Source organism: Danio rerio, chromosome 5 (assembly GCF_052040795.2).
Source record: "Danio rerio strain M-AB ecotype USA chromosome 5, GRCz13ab, whole genome shotgun sequence".
NCBI classification, from domain to species: domain Eukaryota; kingdom Metazoa; phylum Chordata; class Actinopteri; order Cypriniformes; family Danionidae; genus Danio; species Danio rerio.
The window spans coordinates 39,169,616-39,189,460 of NC_141025.1; the positions used below are offsets into that span (position 1 = coordinate 39,169,616).

Here is a 19,845-nt window from a genome sequence, read left to right on the forward strand (position 1 = left end):
AGAACAAGTTTGTGTTTTATTTTCTTTATATTTTGTTCTGAAGTTCAAACAAAATCCAATTAATATATTAGTAAAAAAGATACTATCTATAAAATGCTATACATTAAGATATTGGTGTATATACATATTACACTAGTCAGTACCATAATCAAGGTGCAAAAATTAGCACCCCAATGAATGTTAGGGAATATTAAATGAAACTTTAATAAAAAGGGAGAAAAGCAAAAAGAACCATAAAAATGTCAAATTTGGTTGAATATGTTTAGCTTTTTGTGTAACTTTATTTTTATTATTTTATTTTATTTTGACAGTTTTAAATAATGACTGTTAAAGTTGTTCAAAGAATGACTGTTTTAAATAATGGTTTACACACACAGCATTGTTTGTTTACAAAAAATAAGCAAACATAATCCTGTTGCACTGCTACACTTGATTTAAGTTTAGTTGTAAAAAAAAAAAAAACAAGACAGGTTAAATAATGTTAAATGAGAATCTAAAATATTTAATGGCAAACAATTAAGATGATTTTGTATTCAAAATGTTTTATTTTGATGATTTTTTAAAAATAAATTGGTCTTACACTTCATATTTTCATAGTTTATGTATTAACTCCGGTACTTTTACCATAAACCAACATCATTTGCTAGAAGTTGATATTTTAGAAATGATGGGATGTGTTGTGCATTGAGAGCGTAAACTAGCGACTTTAGGAGTTAAGAGATGCAACTCTTTTTTTTGTTGGTGGGCAGTTAAAGGGTTAAAGAATAAAACTTTATTCTAATGAACCAAAATATATTGTCCATACTTCCTGAGAAATGGATAAAACTAATTTACACTGTACACCAAACTTGTTGCTACATCAAAATATAAAGTTGCTCAATTTCAGAATGTATTTGTCCCAAGAACTACAAAACATCCCATAAAATCACTGCTATTTGATCTACTGTTGTTTAACAAATGTAATTAAGAAGCAATACTTTTAACCTTTTAAGTGGCATGTTTTCTGTGAAACGCTATCACTGAACGCATGTGATATGTGAGACTGACAGTGCATCGACGTGTCTACAGATATCTTAAAGGCATCTCTTATTGCACTCACCCTTTGGACCTCTGATGTGTAAGAGGACAGGGGTCAACTCCACACAGGCACCGTTCCTGCAGTATAAAAGAGCCCTGCCTGCGCTGTCTGTCCTCGAACATTCAGAGCAGCACCTCTCAGGTAAGAGCTCAAACAGCAGGAAAGGACAAACAAAGAGAACACAGACTTTAGCATAGGCACAGCTGAGAACAATATGCTTCACTTTAAGAAGTGGATCAAAGTAGACCTTGGTTAAAAGGCATGATGGTATAATAGTTTGGTTTTCTTTCAGGGCTTAATCATGAAATTCGTAGCTCTTGCACTGACTCTTCTCTTGGCCTTGGGTAAGCAACATGTCTCACCTCTCACTTCAAAATGTCGTAGTGTTGTCTTTAGTCATTTGAATTTACAAATTACTTAAAAACTAATAAAACTGATTATTTTGTTAATAGTTTGACCATGTGTTTAAGGGGATAGTTTACTCAATGAAAATTACCTTTTGGTTTATTCTGCATCGGGTTTTAAACCTTCATGAGTTTTTGTTTACCTTTTGAACACAAAAATTTTGAAGAATGCTGCCTGTTGGGACTACTTTCATAGTAGGAATTTAAAATTACTATGGAAGCCAACGGGTTTGAGCAAGCAGCCTTTTTCAAAATATCCTCTATTGTGTTCAACAGAAGGAGGAAACTCAAATATGTTTAGAACAAGTAAAGGGTGAATCTATGATAAAAGAATGTTCATTTTTGGGTGATCTATTACTTTAAAGGGTCATATAGGTAATTAATCACTTTGGTTTCTGAAATCTCTCTTGTATCTTTCCTCAGGTTCCCAGGCCAATTTATTCCAGGCTGATGCCCCGACCCAGCTGGAGCACTACAAGGCAGCAGCCTTGGTGTACCTGAACCAGGTCAAGGATCAGGCTGAGAAAGCCCTTGACAACCTGGACGGAACCGACTATGAGCAGTACAAGTAAGAGACTTGTCTTAATCTTCTGTTTGTGGTTTGTTACCTCTCTTTGTAGTTTATTTTTTTATTTAAAATTTTTTTAACTTTATTTTAACTTTGGTTAATGTTCTGGCAAAGCTCTCAATTAAGAAATACTGTTCCAGTAATGTACTGAAAGTTATAGGCCAACTTATAGTTGAAGTCAGAATTATTAAACCCCCTGAATTATTAGCACCCATGTCTATTTTTTCCCCAATTTCTGTTTAGAGAAAAGACTTTTCAACACATTTCTAAACAATAGTTTTAATAACAAATTTTTTAATAACTGATTTACTTTATCATGATGACAGTATATAATATTTTACTAGATATGTTACTAGATATTCTTTTGTCCAGGACACTTCTAAACAGCTTAAAGTGAAATTAAAGGCTTAACTTAGTTAATTGGGTTAACTTGGATTATTAACCAGGGGTTATTGTATAACGATGGTTTGTTCTATAGACTATCAAAAAATATAGCTTGAAGGGGTAAATAATTTTGACCTTAAAAAATTTTTTTTAAAAATTAAAAACTGCTTTCATTTTAGCTAAAATAAATTATTATCAGACATACTGTGAGAAAATGTCCTTGCTCTATTTGGGAAATAGTTAAAAAAGAAAACTAAGCAGAATAACACGTTTGTATATAACGATTATGGTACGTTTTCCTAATGTTTTATATGCGTGTCTATCTATTTTATTATCATTATCAACATCATTCAGAAACATTTTGCAACATAAAATTAGTGTTAGCATATTTCTCAGAGTGCAATAACAACAGGACGGATGGCATTTATTTACTTATTTGAAAATCTTGTTTATGAACGAGTTTTTGATGCTGGTAAATATGCTCATGTCATGCTTTTCCGCGGTTGAAAAACCGATTATGCAATTCGTGATACATTTCAGTACATTGACCTGTATGTATTGACATACCTTTTGATGTTCATTCATGTATTATCTCCACATAAACTATAGCAGGCCTAAATCGCTTTCATGCTGATGGTGAGTGATCCACTAACCACACGTCAATCAATACGGAAACATCATTAGATGGTGGTTTTGTTCATGGAAATATAAATAACATTCTACAATACAATTAAATTATTGATTTTCATTGATTTTGGCTATTTTTAACTACAAAAGAGTATAGTTTTTTTTATATTTATATTTTTTAAATTAATAGAATATTACTGAATATTAAATGAGAAACTGAACAAGCCAAAGCCAAAACCTGAACTCCAGGAGTAGAAAATAGTTAAGAAAAAAAATATCTTGAAGAAACCAGACTCAGTTTTCATCTGGTCTTAGAATGAGCACAATTTCATTTAAGAATCTAAACTCCAGCTTTAACTGAAGCAGTCGGAGTTTCTCAATTTTATGTTCCTTTCTCTCCAGACTCCAGCTTTCTGAGAGCCTGACCAAGCTCCAGGAATATGCTCAGACCACCTCCCAGGCTCTGACCCCCTACGCCGAGACCATCTCCACCCAGTTGATGGAGAACACCAAGCAGCTGCGCGAGAGGGTCATGACTGACGTTGAGGATCTCCGATCCAAGCTGGAGCCCCACCGTGCCGAGCTGTACACCGCGCTGCAGAAGCACATCGATGAGTACCGTGAGAAGCTGGAGCCCGTCTTCCAGGAGTACTCCGCTCTGAACCGCCAAAATGCTGAGCAGCTGCGTGCCAAGCTGGAGCCCCTGATGGACGACATTAGGAAGGCCTTCGAGTCCAACATTGAGGAAACCAAGTCCAAAGTTGTGCCAATGGTCGAGGCTGTTCGCACTAAGCTGACCGAGCGTCTTGAGGACCTGAGGACCATGGCCGCCCCCTATGCCGAGGAGTACAAGGAGCAGCTGGTAAAGGCTGTCGAGGAGGCCAGGGAGAAGATCGCCCCACACACCCAGGACCTCCAGACACGCATGGAGCCCTACATGGAGAACGTGAGGACCACATTCGCACAGATGTATGAGACCATCGCCAAGGCCATCCAGGCATAAAAGTGCACACGCTAATCCTCAAACAACATCAAAGAACAGATAATCTTGCATTTGGTGATAGAAGGAGAGAAGATCCAAAGGCTGTGTGATGAATGTTTATTATGTTCAAGTTAAATAATGCACAAAATAAAAATTACAAAAAAAAGAATAGAGTCAGTGTTTTTTTCTCATGTTATATAATCACAATACAGTTTATTACTTTAAACAATATTATAATTTATTTTAAACCTTAATATTAAATCTCAATAAAAATATTAAGTTCAAAACAAAGTCATTAATCAATTTATTTGACGTTTTATGTATAAAAACTACACATAAAGGCCTCGGTGGATCCTTAATTTAATAAAATACAGAATTAGAGAACATTTTCCAGTTAGGTACAGATTTGTATCACTTGGAAAAGTTGTGAAAGAAACATCGTCGTCTTCTTCAGAGGTTTAAGTTACACACCTTTATGAAAAGCTTACATAATGAGGATTATACTTCAGGGTATGTTTGAAAATCTTTGGATAACACTGAATACTGAAATAAGTATAATTCATATTGTGAGGATCTCGCCTGATCTGCTAAATAACATCAATTAGTATATCGACATGCTGTCCTTTATAAAAATAATTAACTACATCGTTATCATGACCAAAACTTAATGCCTTGATAACTATTAATATGATCATTACACTTCCCTTTTTTGTAGGTATTGGCTCAGCTGAGTGACTTTCTTTTCTTCCTCTTTAAGTCGGTCCTCATTTGGATGGGCAAAAAGGACAGGAATTATTTTTACTCGTCTTCAGCCAAACACTAACACACTAAAGCAAAGGAGAAACATTTAACTGGTTATTACACCACATAGACAAAGCAATAGCTTAAACGTATCTATTAAAAGTTCCACACTTACATCTTTGTGCATTATATGGGAGCAGTTTGTGTTGTACTGGGTTGCAGTGTCCACAGGATTTTGACACATTAAACAAAATTTACGAGGAGCGGACTGAAATAGGGACAGACAAAAGTATATATGTTAATGAGGATCTACAATTGAATGACAATGATATTGAAAATAGTTTTAAAAACATATATATAATCTGAACACTGAATGCCTTTTAAACATGTTGATGGTTACATTTTAGAAAAAATATATGCAGTAAATTGCACTGTAACATTTAGTAGCTTTAAAAAGCGATTTACATTATCAAATTCATCTACTGCTTGAACATTTTTGATTAATGCTCCATGCTTTGCACTTTCACATTTTGTCTCCTAATTTTAATTTCTGCTCATCAGCAGGAAGCTCAAACCACACAGCTTGAACATCAACACTGAATCTACAAACATTCTGGACTAAAATGTTAACACTAATAGCAAAATCTTTAACTAAACAACCCCCTGCTTCACCAAAAAAAAAAAAAAACAGCCGCCTATCATAAGATGAAAATGTTTCTTGTTCAAAATGGTTCAGAATATCTCTGCTGCAAAAATGCCCACAGACTTCTAAAATCGATTGTACTTCTTAAAACAGAGATACATTCAATCTGCCCAGAACTGCCAGAACTCAAAAGCAAACTTCATTATGGACCAATACAACATAGAGGTGAGTCCTGTAAATCTAGAGCTACTAAACAGGCAGAATATTAAAAATGAGCATGCAAATCGATGGCATAAACCAGGTGTGAGACTAAAGGGTAGTTGTGGGACCAGATCATGTGGATCATAAGCTGCTGCTTTAGTATTCACTACCACAAATAAATGCCAATATGGGTATTCCACCAACTGTGGGCTACTTCAGAACCGATATGAACCACTGATGAAAATAGGTGAAGAATCAGTACAAGATGATAGGGCTGTCCGATTTAGTCTAAAATCAAAATCTTGATTAATTTAACATTAAGTCGATTATGATTAATAATAAACAATTATTTTTGTATTTATAAAAAAAAATTCCCCTTAAAGTTCACTGATACAGTTTTATATGCCATCTAAAGGCATCTTTGGCTCAGATTCCAATCATTGTCAATGTAGTGCAAAGTAAGGCTCAAGAATGAATCCATCGTCCTACTTGTCCGGATCAGACGTGGCTGCAAAGCTATAGACTTTAACAGAACAGGGTCACGTGACACCTTGGGAAAGTAATTGAAAAAAATCGTTCTGGTAAAATGTGATCGATTATAGGTTCTGAATGTCGATTTCGATTACTTTTTGATTAATTCCACAGCTCTACAAGACGATCATTTATGTTTCCAAGTTTTCTTGGGTTAAATGATGAGTGAGATAGCTTGATCTTGGAGGGCCACTGTTTAGCTCCAAACCTGAAAAAAAAATACCTACACTAATTCTAAACACCTTGATTAAGTTGTTCATCTTTATTTTATTGGGGTAGAAACTACTAAACTCTGCAGAGCTCACCAGTATCAACGTTCCCCACCCCTGGTCAAAATTGATTTATTTATTCCAACAAAATATGTTTCATAAGAGCAGCTTGGCAGTAATTACATTTAGGTGGTGTTTCGTTATTCAGTAAATACAAATGAGTCAACCTAAAATGTCCACCCCTGGTCAAAGTACATGGCTCCAAAAACATGAGAGGACTTAATTTTATTGACAATTTCAAACTCTTCTGGAATCAAGGCCAACTATTTACATCAAATGGCATATAATTCCATAAAAAACAAAGTAAAAGCGCTAAAAATTACAATATTTACTTTTCCCTCACTGATTCCATCAACCATCTGGTGTGTCTAAACTCACTTTAAATGGCATGGTAAGTGTCCCCAGGACTTCATGTCTGAACCTGAGTGGAATATGTGGCTGACATATCCCACAAGGACAATGATTAAACCACACAGCCACAACAACCAACTGCTCACAGACACAGTTTGTCCTGCCCACAATGCTCACCACAGATTGTCATGTATCAGAACAGCTTCAAGGCTCAAGGACGATCTCTTAGAAAACAAAAAACTAAATCTCCTGTTTTTTCTCACTTTGACAAGATTATTTGAATCAGCTGTTGAATAGCAAACCATATATTTTTATGAAATGTAGAGGCAAAAATTTGGTATGCTTTACAATGTAGTGAAACAACAGCTAAAGTAGAGATTACTTAAAAAAAACATACTTAAGTAAAATTACAAAGTAAAGTACTTTATTACTTTCCACCATTGGATTTAAAAATGGGCATTATCCTCATTTCGTCTATTGAAATATAAAAGGTATATTTAACCCCAACTGAAAATTCTGTCATTGTTTATTTATCGAAGATGTTTGATATTCTTCTTTCTCAAAAAAATAAAAATAAATAATAAAATAATATTTTGAAGAAATCTAGAAACCAGTAACCATTGACCTCTATAGTAGATGTCAATCAACAGAATAAAGAAATTTATAAAGGTCTGGAAAGTCTTCCTGAGTATGTCCCATACAGGTGAGTGGGCTTAACAAACCACCTGTAGAAAAGACACCTACTCATCTCTCTGGCTCTTGCACTAGATTGCACACTTGCACTATAGACATTTTCTTATTCATTCCATGTCTCTTGGAAACATTGTGCATTTTAAATTGTTCTTCAATCAGGTGAGTGGGCTTGACAAACCACCCGTAGATACACTCTTCTCTCTCATGCACCTAACACTTTATCTAAACTACATCTTACGAGAACAATAATAAAAACAATGTTTACTATAAATGAACTACAATAATGTTGCACTGCTTGCTTCAACATTAACTCTTGCACAATATTAAACCTTAAATACCACTTTTGCACAATATTCACATTTAGATACACAATAATTGTGTATCTAAATGTCAGCAACCCAAAACAAAAGCTATTTAAATGAGAGCATTGATAAACTTTGAAATTTGACAAGCACCATGCTCGTTTTCCTCAGCACAATCTATCATGGGAAAACAGATTTGAATTTATCAGCTGATCACACCAGAGTAATTGTACATACAAAAAAACAGGTATCTGCACATCAAAAGTTCAGATGGAACGAGAAAATAGTTTACTGATCCCCCAGGAGTGGAAAGATACAGAACGCGCACTCTTACTTCTGTTGGCTGTCATCCGTTTGGTGTGTTCACATGCATCTTTTTGGTTAAGTCTGGCACAGCTGACGCCAGGTAAAAAATGGTTGGTTTTAGTCGGTGCCAGTTCTCTGACCGTGGCTTGGTGGCCTGGCTTAAAGGGTTAAACAGAAACTTGCATTCATGTAGTTTTGGAAAAGTTGATGAATTGAGGTATTGAGGTAAAACTCACACAGGGGGATCAGCTTGTGTATTTAAGACTTATGTGTGGAAGAGTTAAATAAACTACAACTGAACAAATCCTGTACAGTATTGGAGTAACTTCCTTATCCTGAGTGAACACTCTACCATGAGAAGTGGGCTTATGAGGAGTTCACTCTTCATGATGTCAGATAGAACCATGTTCGGAAAAACATTTCCAAAACCAGTTCCAACCCTTAAGTACATTTTTTGACAAAGAAATATTCTTATATGTATAAAAACCTTTTACCACTGGGTCTATAATTTGCATGCGAGTCCAAAAGGTCTTTAACAACATTTAACTCTGAATGCAGACATTTCATAAAAAACCCCTTTAAGAAAAATGATTTAAATTAGCGTTTTACCTGCGGGGGTCTTGTGTGGAACACCTGAGCAACTTGGGGTGGGAAATGAGGCCGCATGGGATGTGGTGGATGCACTACAGGACGCTGGATAGGACCAACAGAACCAGGAAAAGCTCTGGCTCCAGGTGGAGGTGCTATAGGGCCTGGTGGCTAAAACAATAGTGAAACATATAAGCAATGCACAGAACAGAGAGAAAAAAACACTGAAAACTCAACGAGGATGAGAGAGAAGAGCATATGTTCACACCGGTCTTTGGTTCTGTACGAGTCTCTGTGCTACTTGCTGAGTGACATCATCCATCGACATGCCAGCCATAGTACCACGCTCACTTTTGATTTGCTGTAGTACACGAGTTAACTGATCCCTGAAAAACACAAACAGAGAGATCAATTTCAAACATGAATCTACATTGAATCGTTAACTACATTACCACAACCAACAATCTAAAAACTAAAAGCACAAAAATTCACTGACTCGTACAAGGGCTGTGTGATAAATTGAAATTGTATCAAAATCGCGATTTGGACACGAGCGATTTCTAAATCGTCTTACAGCATGATTTTCCCGCAGTATGGTATTTATATCAATTATAAGACATCGCGCTTAAACAGAGAGCGAGAACAGGAGATTAAATTCTGCGTACACAGGTATGATGATTCAGCACAGGCGGACTTAGTGCCAAAAAGTCTGTGGTATGGGATTAAGTTACTTTGTATCCAGAAAGGCTGATGTATGGCAGAAACAGGTACTTTGTAAGTTACTCGTATATTGCGTCTAAAAGCATGACAAAAGCGCAAGCGCTTCAGCATTTTCAGTGTGCTTTGAGATCGTTTTATTAAAGGATGACAAACTAACAAAATATTACTCCAGCTCCAATACAAGTTTTATGTATGGAAAAAAAAGCACTTTGTGTTTGAATGTCTTGAAGTAACCGAAATGTGTATATTCCATACAAAGTATGAAGCAGATCAATCAGTTCTTGTTACATAACAAGCTGTGCGGCATTCTAAAAAAAAGTTGCATTCAAAGTTTGTCTGAAAAGAGAGGTTTTCAGCTGGGTTCACCTGGAATACGCGCATGCTCCGCTCTCAATATGTGCACGCAATTAATGAGCCTCCATTGGAAAATAATGGACTTGTGCGCACAAAAGACACGATATGTAAACTGCCTATTTCACAGCAGATCTATGCATGACAAAAGAAATCTGTGAACACACTTGCAACTACTTTTGATATTTAATCAAGCAAAACATCAGAGCCTTACTCGAGTTTGCGAGCTCAAACAGACACACATTTGATTTGCCATAGGTCTGTTCTAGAGACAATTTGTTACAGCTTTACTAGGTAATTTTTATTTTATGTCTGTTTTAGAGACATGTTATAGGTCTTTGTTAAAAATCGAATTGTTTTCCTTTTAAAATATGTTTCAGATTTACACTGTAAACACAGATTCAGTCTGTCTGTAACAATATCATGATTAAAATCGATCGCAATATTGTTCAAGAAAATCGTGATGGGTTTCTTTTGCCCATATCACACAGCCCTTACTCATACAGATAAATCAAGCTTAGACAACAGTTTGGGCTTATTTACAGTTCTCATTTCATGCATTTTTTTCTGATCAGATGCATTTTATTGACACCTGATTATTTGGAAGATTTGGAGTCACTTATTTAATTGAAAAACGACCGTTAAGCACCAAGAAAGCAACATAGAACTTTTAGTTTCATTTGAGCCACTGAAGGTCTGGAAGTCCCCTGAAGCATTTTGTGCAGTCTGTTTTAAATGTACACCATTTTAATGATTGTATATATATATATATATATATATTCCTGCATGAAGTGGCTTAATGTAAACATGAGCTTAGTACCTTGTGCACTGTGGGAAATGTGAGCCCAGTCTCTCCAGCAGCTTGTCCAGTTTGCCTGCCGGTGCCGTATTGGAAGGTAGGGGCTGAGGGGAGGGGTTTCGTATAGATGTGGTTTGCATGAAGGTTTGGGGAAGACGCACTGCAGCTTGGGGTTGAAAATTGGCACCATGACTATTTTTTAATCCAGCAAAGTTGCTTGCTGGTGTAACTGAGGGCGCATAGGAGGCGCCTCCATGTGTTTGATGTAAGACATGTGGTGCTGCTGTGACAGGAGCGTGGGATGAGGGTGGAGGTGGGCCGATGGTTTGCATGGGTATTTGAGGGGAAGGTAAATGAGCTGTCATAGGGCCATACATCTTTGGGACATGTGAAGATTGTGGACCTATAGTGTTGGGTAGGTATGGTGTGTTTTGAGGAGATGGGGCAGAAAGTGGTGGTGTGGCTCTCTGGGGTGGTGTAACCGAATGGTGAAGCTGGGGATGAATTATAGGAGGGGAAGTTGTTGTAGTTGGTAGACCATTGTTAAAAACAGGATGGGACGAAGTATTCTGAAGAGGATTCATTATCATCTCCAACTATGAAAAGCAAAAGATAAAAGTTATATACAGTAGAAACATTTCTTCACATCAGTAGGACTGTTGATACTGTGATCTAACAATTTCCAGCATGTCACTTAAAATAGCAATACCAAAAAAGTTTTTTAAAAAAGAAATCCCTGAATGGTTATTTGTTCTTTATATTATAAAACAATATTATAGATAAAATACAAATACTTTTATACAATAAAATAAAGCAATAAGCCACAAGCTGTGCTTTACAGTGCAAAAATCTCTAAAACCCCTTAGCTGTTATAAATTAATTATAAGCCACAGCTTCAAAGGCATTATTGCATTTATAAAACAGTTATTATATACAGCAAAGTTTCACAAAACGCGAAATGGTTATAAAAACAGTTACAGGTGTATGTTTTAAAACTGCATTGAACATGGCTCAATCGGAAAAAAGGACCAGAACAACTAGTTTTATAGAATTAATTTAGTAAATTCACAATAACCAAAGCTGTCAGTTTACCTTTTTGTTCCAAAATTAATAAACTTAAACAAAGGTGAAGCAAAAGTTGTCATCAAAGCAGCACCACTGTTTCATTCCTGAATAAATGAGCAAGGACTTTACAGCAGCTCCTTGAGGATTTGCTGTCAAATTTATTAAAAAAAAAAAATGGCAAAAAAAAAACAAAACAATTTGTTTATAAATAAAGCACTAAACTAACTAAGAATGGTATATTATATCATTGACTGGATTTGTTCAAGAATGAAACACTGCACTGTAGCTTTGAGACCTGACAAATGTTCTGCTCTGACTCTAGCTATGTTTCAAACCACCCATTTTTACATGCATTTTGGATATGCGCATCAAAGACGGTTGATGAAAACAGCAAGATGCGCATTAATTTTGAAAATCTGCATAAAATGTGTGCGCATAATTGAGTAGGATAAACTTTTTATTCGATAAGAAATAAATCGAATAAAGAATTCGATCTAGAAAAGAACTACAACCGAAACACTTTTACTGAACAAATTCCAGTATGGGCATTAAAAAAGTCATGTGATTTTGTTATCAGAGCTCATGTGATGATAAAAATGTGTGAATGGACAAACCAGCAGGCTGAGCACATTTGTAAAACATCTGAAATGTTGTTTTGGTCATTCTAAAACGCCTTAATTATTTCAGTATTAGTTTTATTTTGTTATTAATTATTCTGTGCTCAGTGGCTCAGACGCCACCACACGTTCATTGCGTGTCGGCATACTCTCTTCTAAGGCGCAAGTAATTTATTAAAGATTCATGCATCTTCTCTGACTGCAGTAAAGTCCATTTTTACTGTTGATATTTGGCGTCGGTTAATCAGGAAGTGACGATTTTGTTCTCTTTGACTCGTTGATGGAAACGCTGCTTTATTCCCACGTCTTTTATGCAATATTCCAGTTTTGCGCATTAATTTAATTTGCATCTTTGGATGGAAACATAGCTACTGTCAGCTCACAAAACAAAATATAACCACGGTCATGTTCAAACCATTGTAATCCAGCTAATCATTTTAGCAGCTCTCTACCAGAATGTTCATTCTACAACAAGCACAGTGTAAGTGCACAGTAGAAACGTTCAAAGGTTTTAAGAGTCTAATACCTTCTCTATCTAGAAGGATTCGAATTTTTATGTTTCTAAAATGACAAAACAAATCTAATTTTCAAATAAACACCTAAGCAAATGTATTTTTAATTTGTACTAACACCATATTTTATAATAATACAATATCTGCTATACATCTGATCAAATAAATGCTGACATAATCATAAAAGCCATCTTACTGTATCATTTAAAAAATGTTGTATGATAGTGAATGATAGTATCTATATGTATATAACTAAACTGGCTCTCACCGTAGGCACTGGTGGAAGTGATGGCAGCTGGACTAAAGGTAAACTATCCAATTGTTCCCCCCTCTGCAAGAGTTGATGATTTTCATTATACTTATTCTGCAAAAGAAAAACAGAAAGACGAAGTAAAGAATAAACAGTAACTCTTTCCCCCATAATCCTCTAACATTAGGTATTCACTCACCTTTAGCCCTACCACACTATTGCGGACTATCGCCACATTATGCTCCCACTTCTGCCGCTGGAGCAAGTGCTGCTGGGAAGGATTTAATCTGTCCAGAATAAATACAAATTAATTTTATCCTGTGTGCATGTATACTTATTGCACATCTATACATGTTAGACATCAATTCACAAAGTACCTGAGAAAATTCAGATATTTTTCAGCATCGATAATCCAGTCCTCTACTTGAGAAAGAGCAAGCTTTTCCTGCATCTCAAGTGCAGCTATCTGCGCACATGAACAGATACACAGTCAGACAATAATATTCATGCTTCATTACATCGACTGGGGTTTTTTCTAGTAATCGTTTGCAGTGCCTGACCTCATCCTGAAGAACCGTCTGACTGGCCTGTTCGGCCTGTCTGCACAGCGTCTCCATCTCCACCCTCAAGTCTGCTATTTCCTGCTCCCAGGACAGCCTAAAATAACAAAATAAAAATAATTAAACATATAAAACACAGATGCCTGGTACTGTAGGTGGTGGTTCTTCTTTAATGTCTTGAATGTTTACTTCTCTTGACTCTGTTCTTCAATCAGCATCTTGAGTTTCTTTTCTTTGCCCTCCAGCTCTTGAGCCAGTCTAAAACACACACATAAATAATTTTAGACCCATACATATTAGTCCCATACCTATAAAATATCAGATGCTACTTTTCAAATGTTTTGGGGCGAGAACAATTTATTTATTTATTAGATTTGTACTTTTTAGCAAGGATTCATAAAATTGATGAAAAGAGAGAGATGACTTCTTTTATTTAAAAAAAAATTCAGAAGAAAAAGGGTGCTTTCACACCTAGACTTTTGTTTAAGAACCTGGCGTGTTTCCTGAGTTAGTGAGGTTCGTTTGCCATATGTGAATCCAGAAATCACGCTAGATTCACACCAAAACAATCAGACGGAGATCACCTGAATAAGGTGATCTCAGCTTGATTGGAGCGAACTCTGGAGCGGATCGATTGTAGTGAGAAAGCAATAAGATACAACAAACTAACGAACCAGGCTATATCACAGTGTATTATGGACATGCAATAGGCATATATGGCTATATGAGGGGAGAATTATGAGTAGGGCGGTATGTCATCTTTCATACCGGCTAATGTGCGTTTCATGTCAAATACAAAAGTGAAAGCATGCTAGGCTATTAATGAGAGCTGTTTATTCCTTAGGAAAATTGCAGTCTTGGTTTATCTGTTATTTCTCTCTATAATATAAAGGCTATAACGCATAAGCCAACTGCTATGTATGAAAAAGTCTGGTTTTAATTTGGTGATGATGTCTGTTGGTGTCACCATTTAAAATGAAAGCGCAGCTTTTCCCTAATGTCTTATTGCTCATTGTCATTAATTAAAATAAGTACGCATGACAGCTGAGCAGGACTATGAAAAATAATCTGTAGAACTCTGACCAATGTAATGAGTGTTTACTCGCACGTGACTTGTTTTAGCTCTTTTGGTCCATTTAGAAACTTTGCCATGTGAAAGCAAAGAGCACAAAGAACAAAGTGCAACATAATAACAATTTTAATCCTTGTTTCGGAAAAAAACAATCGATCTACAGGGGTGAAAGCACCCTAAATTTTTCAACAAAAATATTAGCACATCTGGCATCAACACTGACAGTAAAACATTTGTCTTGAACACAATGTCAGAATTTATGTAATACAATCAATTATATAAATAAATTGTATAATATAATCAGCGTAACTGTATTAACAGACCAACTATTGTGTAAGTCTATTACTATTATGTAAACAGTACAGCAATTTATTTTGACTTTGCAAGTGGTGAAGTGGGTAGATCTCACAAACATTTTGCTGTGCATTTACCTAGTTTTCTCCTCTTCCATTCGCTCTTTCTCTGCAGTCAGCTCTTGTCGTTTTACCATGAAGTTTTTCCGTGTAGTCTTGCTGCTATTTAGCTTCAATTTAACTTGTAAAGACTCAATTTTTTCAATAAACTCCTGTAAAAATGATAAGAAAACCAAATAAAATTAGGCTTTAGAAGTAACATTTTTTAATCATAAAGTATCAACATTCCCTACTAAATCATGGGTACTTTTGCTATTCAAATGACTATGCGTAAAAGTGTGATCCTCTAGATTAAATCAGATTAGATTCAACTTTATTGTCATTACTCATGTACAAGGCAATAAAATGCAGTTTAGGTCTAACGAGGAGTGCAATAGCAGCAAGTGCAAGATATAGCTTTAAGTTATAAAGAGCAATTATAGAAAGCAATGGTGATATTTACAGATGGGTTTACTAAATACATTATATACAGGTTGGATTAACTATGATCAGAGATTTACAATAGATGAATAAATGTACAGGTTGCTATTAATAATCAGAAGTATGCAGATAGATGTGAAAAATTACAAATGTATAAGTTCAGTGGATATGTACAATTCAAGATGAATAAGAGATGAATGCTCTACAGCAGGGATGTCAAACTCAGTTCCTGGAGGGCCACAGCCCTGCACAGTATAGTTCCAACCCCAATTAAACACACTTGATTAAACTAATTGAGTCCTTCAGGCTTGTTTAAAACTTACAGGAGAGTGTGTTGGAGCAGGGTTGGAATTCAACTGTGCAGGGTTGTGGCCCTTCAGGAATTGACATCCCTGTTCTACAGGCTGTGTGTAATGAGCGATGGTCTGTGATGTACAGATGTGATGCTGAACCTGGTACTGATGATTCCGGTCATCTCTGGTCTTTTGGAGATTGTGGACATGAAGGTTGTGCTCCTCTTGCTCTGCCGCTTGCTGCTTCACTAAAGCCTCATACTGCTCACTCAACTCAGTAGTGCAGTCTACTAAAGCACGCTTAAGAGACAGAGATAAACAGAAATATGAATCAGATAAAAAGCATCCAAACTTTGAAATAGATAGCTTGTATGAATGAGCATCGATTTGCCTCAGACTTGGGACATTTGTTTATATTTCACAAAACCTCTCAGAGAGTGAAAATCAGGACTAAAATCATGCAATGTGAACTCTACATTAGTGTTTAGCTGCAGAAAAAAAAACATAAAGATTTGAAATAGAGATGAGACGATAACTGATTTCAAGGTTTACAGCGGTTTGGAAAAGTCAAGGTTTTAAAACTGTAATAATTTCTATTATACTGTTCCTAAGTGTAAGGTTTTTTAATGTGTTTTTTATGCGTTGTAAAGGAATCTGTGTTTTTGGAACTAATGAAGACAGCAGAAATCAATGATTTATTTTAATTATTTAGCCTGACATGTTTACTGTTCCAAAATATTTTAAATGTTCCCTAATAAAAATTATATTGTGTTCAGCAGGGGAAAACGTTTTTTGTTTTATTTACCAAGACATTTAAAAATAATATATTTTACAGCAGTAATCACAATACCGTGAAATTGTGATTTTTTTTAATCCAAGGTTATCATACAGTTAGGAACTTATACTGACCCATGCCAACTTTGAAACCACCTGGCGGTGACTAAACAGAGTAAATTTTAATTTTTTGGTGAACTATCTCTTTAAAGGACTAGCTTTTGGACTTTTTTTAGTCAACTATCCCTTTTATACATTGTTTTGGATTAAAACATCTGCTAAATGACTAAAAGCAATATGACTAATTATATATTAAGTACAGGTTAGAACAAGTATGTTGCGTTATTTTTACATAAATGTGTTACAGTGAAAGACAAAAAAGAAACAATACTTCATTTTTTTTAATACTAGCTGTTTGAAACATTAAAAAGACAATTGTGATACTAGCAAGACAATAGTAATATGGTTCCCTATTTTTAGATCATTAATAAAATGAGCAAAGTTGTGGTTTTGTTTATTTAAAAGCAGACAGCACTTTGAAACACTGTCAGTTTATGCAAACATATCTGTTGTTACAGTCATTTTGTGAAGAAAAGATTTTTGTAAAATGTCAAGTGAAATCTGAAAAACACAAAGCAGAAATATTTTCTCTAGTGGTCTCAAACTGAAGGGTGTCATAACTCACATTTGATAGAAAACTACTTATATACTTGTGAAATTTCTTACAAGAACAAAAACATGGTTGATATGTCTAGCAGCTCAAGGCTAACATCACACAAACAAACATTAGCTTTAACATAATCATTCTCACTTGAGGAATGTGATAACCGTTTTCAAGGTATACCACGGTTTAAAAATGTTTTAAAATTTTCTGCTTTACCGTTCCTAAGGTATATGCAAGATTTTTTTTATTTACATTTTTTTGATTTTGTTTTTAGGACAACCGTTTTTCTAGCAGAGAAGATCTCCAAGGATGGAGTAAATTGTAAAGTTTTAAATTTTAAATTGTAAAGATATCTGTGTTTTTGAAACTAATAAAGACAGCAGAAATCAATGATTCATTTGAAATATTTAGCCTGACATCTTTACTGCTCCAAAATATTATAAATGTTTCCTAATTTAAAATTTATTTTGTTCAATGGTGGAAAATGCTTCTTCTGTTTTTTTACCCAAACATATAAAAAGAACTTATTCTTTGCCAGGTGGTTTCAAAGTAGGCTTGGGCCGGTAAGTTTCTGACCGTATAATAACCTTGGATAAAAATATTACGGTTTCACAGTATAGTGATTACTGCTCTATAATAAGTTCTTTTTATATGTTTGGGTAAAAAAACAGAAGAAGCATTTTCCCCCATTAAACAAAATAAATTTTAAATTAGGAAACATTTATAATATTTTGGAGCAGTAAAAATGTCAGGCTAAATATTTCAAATGAATCATTGGGTAAGCAGAGTAAATTTTCAGATGAACTATCCCTTTATAGGACTCCATTTAGGATCAAACTTTGGTCATTTTTTGATCATATAATATTATAACATTTATTACGACCACTTATTAACTTGATAATCGTTGGTGACCTGAAGTGCTTCTATTATCCTCATTTTGTACATTGTTTTAGATTAAAACATCGGCTAAATGTTTAAATGTAATATGACTAACTATATTTTAGGTACAGGTTTAAAAGGAGACAGCTCTTTGACACACCATCAATACATTCAAATATATCTGTTGTTACGTTGTCATTTTGTAATGAAAAGATTTTTGTAAAATCAGAAAACACAACACAAAAATATTTTCTCTAGTGGTGTGAAACTGAACGGTCTCATAACGCACAATTGATTGAAAACTACTGATATATTCAAAGAGACAAATCTCTTACAAGAACAAAAACATGGTCGATGTGTCCAGCAGCTCAAGGCTCCCATCACACAAACCAACATTAACTTTAGCATAAATATCCTCACACAAACCATTTACCAAAAAAAACTAAACGTGTTACCCCATTTAAAAGCTTTTAAAAAGCTAGGAGCATTTCATATGTCATTTTAGAACATGTTTCGCTTCATTATCACATTTGCACAGACATTGTGCTCATTTCTACACACACCATGTCATGAAGAAAACTTGAGGTATTGATGAAAACTTACTATCTCAGACTCCCAGTCCTCATTTGTGTTCGTAGCTCTTTCCCCCGTCCAATCCTCTGTCTATATTGGAAACAGCAATCAATCAAAACATATAGATGATAAACTTTACATTGTGTGTGATTAGGATGTGTTTCAGACCTGTACAGTTTGGCTCTGTGTTTCTTTGCTGACTGTAAACGTGTTGGATTCTTCATACGGTGTCGGCACTGTCGGGAAGCCGCTCTCTGTGGACCAGGGCCCGGCGGATGAACTCCATGGGGAAGAGTCCAGCCGAGTCACTGCTGAAACAGGATTCCTGTCGATGGAGAAGTTACATTAGTGCTGACTTACTTCATGCACAAACACTCTTTGTATTTCAGGCCATTGTGTTCTCACTGAAGTAAATCTTCCTCTAAAGCCCAGCTCCACTCGGTGTGTATTTCACTTTCCATTGACAGGCAAACTCAGCGACCAAAGACTCTGGATCTGAAAAAACAACAGAGTTATAACGAATGCGACACAATTACATGAACATATATTGGGATTTCATGAACACCGACAATGTACTGATGAAGATTATTTTTCCCACAGAAATATTAGCGCCAAAGAGCAATAAACAAAAGCGCACAGATATTAAAGCAAAACTCACTCTAAACATTCGAAAAGCTGGTCTTGATGGACAAATAGCTAACAGTATGCTCGGAGGATAAAGTAGGTCATGTAAGTCGATTAGTAAAATTGTTATTTTAGTTTAAAAAGGCACAGACAACTGGCGCAACTTTCGTGACATCATCAAAACCTGTTTTACTTCCGGGACTTCACGTGACGTCGCACGCATTTTGGAGCGCGTTGCGTTTTGATTTGCGATGTGGTCTAATATTTTTTTTTAGCAAAATCAAAGTCTGTTTATTTGGGTATAGGCATGAATAAAAACAAATATACGTTTGATGTCAGATTTGTTTTTATTTTCTCAAGATTTTTTTTTTCCCAAAATCAACATAAAGCCAGGATTTTTTTTTCAACCACGCCGGTGGCCACTAGGGGGTCCCAGAAAATGTTAGTAGAAGCATAAAAGTGTATTAAAATGTTTAATAAAATCTATAATAGTAAAATAAAAATGTAAATAATTTAAAAGAATACTTTATTAACCTAAATAAACAAAGTTTATCATATGTAAATTAGTAAATTATCTGACAGTTCGTATTA

The 19,845-nt window shown here is 35.2% G+C and overlaps 2 protein-coding genes across 2 annotated transcripts; one reads left to right on the plus strand and one right to left on the minus strand.

Moving 5' to 3' along the window:
* The first annotated feature begins 1,202 nt into the window (after positions 1 to 1,202).
* apoa1a (apolipoprotein A1a) lies at positions 1,203 to 4,209 on the plus strand. The gene is given in 4 exon segments (NM_131128.1): positions 1,203 to 1,219; positions 1,371 to 1,422; positions 1,906 to 2,050; positions 3,464 to 4,209. Coding segments are annotated over 3 exon segments (789 nt in total). The 5' UTR covers positions 1,203 to 1,219; positions 1,371 to 1,379; the 3' UTR covers positions 4,065 to 4,209.
* Positions 4,147 to 19,451, minus strand: rnf214 (ring finger protein 214). Its single transcript, XM_087253780.1, has 16 exons — positions 19,289 to 19,451; positions 19,036 to 19,125; positions 18,799 to 18,955; positions 18,661 to 18,720; positions 15,900 to 16,040; positions 15,046 to 15,179; positions 13,732 to 13,800; positions 13,543 to 13,639; positions 13,360 to 13,448; positions 13,182 to 13,269; positions 13,001 to 13,096; positions 10,560 to 11,134; positions 8,937 to 9,054; positions 8,690 to 8,839; positions 4,960 to 5,052; positions 4,147 to 4,870 (listed from the first exon to the last, which is right to left on the minus strand). Exons 2-16 carry the CDS (start codon positions 19,089 to 19,091, stop codon positions 4,808 to 4,810), a joined length of 1,986 nt encoding a protein of 661 aa, XP_087109906.1. The 5' UTR covers positions 19,092 to 19,125; positions 19,289 to 19,451; the 3' UTR covers positions 4,147 to 4,807.
* Positions 19,452 to 19,845: the final 394 nt, after the last annotated feature.

Bases quoted from the DNA above. Each gene is read 5' to 3' on its own strand.
- rnf214 (XM_087253780.1), bottom strand. From the start codon at position 19,091: ATGGAAAGTGAAATACACACCGAGTGGAGCTGGGCTTTAGAGGAAGAT. The intron at 13,640-13,731 runs GTAAACATTCAA...TTGTTATTTTAG, and splicing joins GAAGAACAGAGTCAAGAGAA to GCTGTCCTGGGAGCAGGAAA. The intron at 13,097-13,181 runs GTGAGTGAATAC...TTTCTTTTGCAG, and splicing joins ATAGTGTGGTAGGGCTAAAG to AATAAGTATAATGAAAATCA.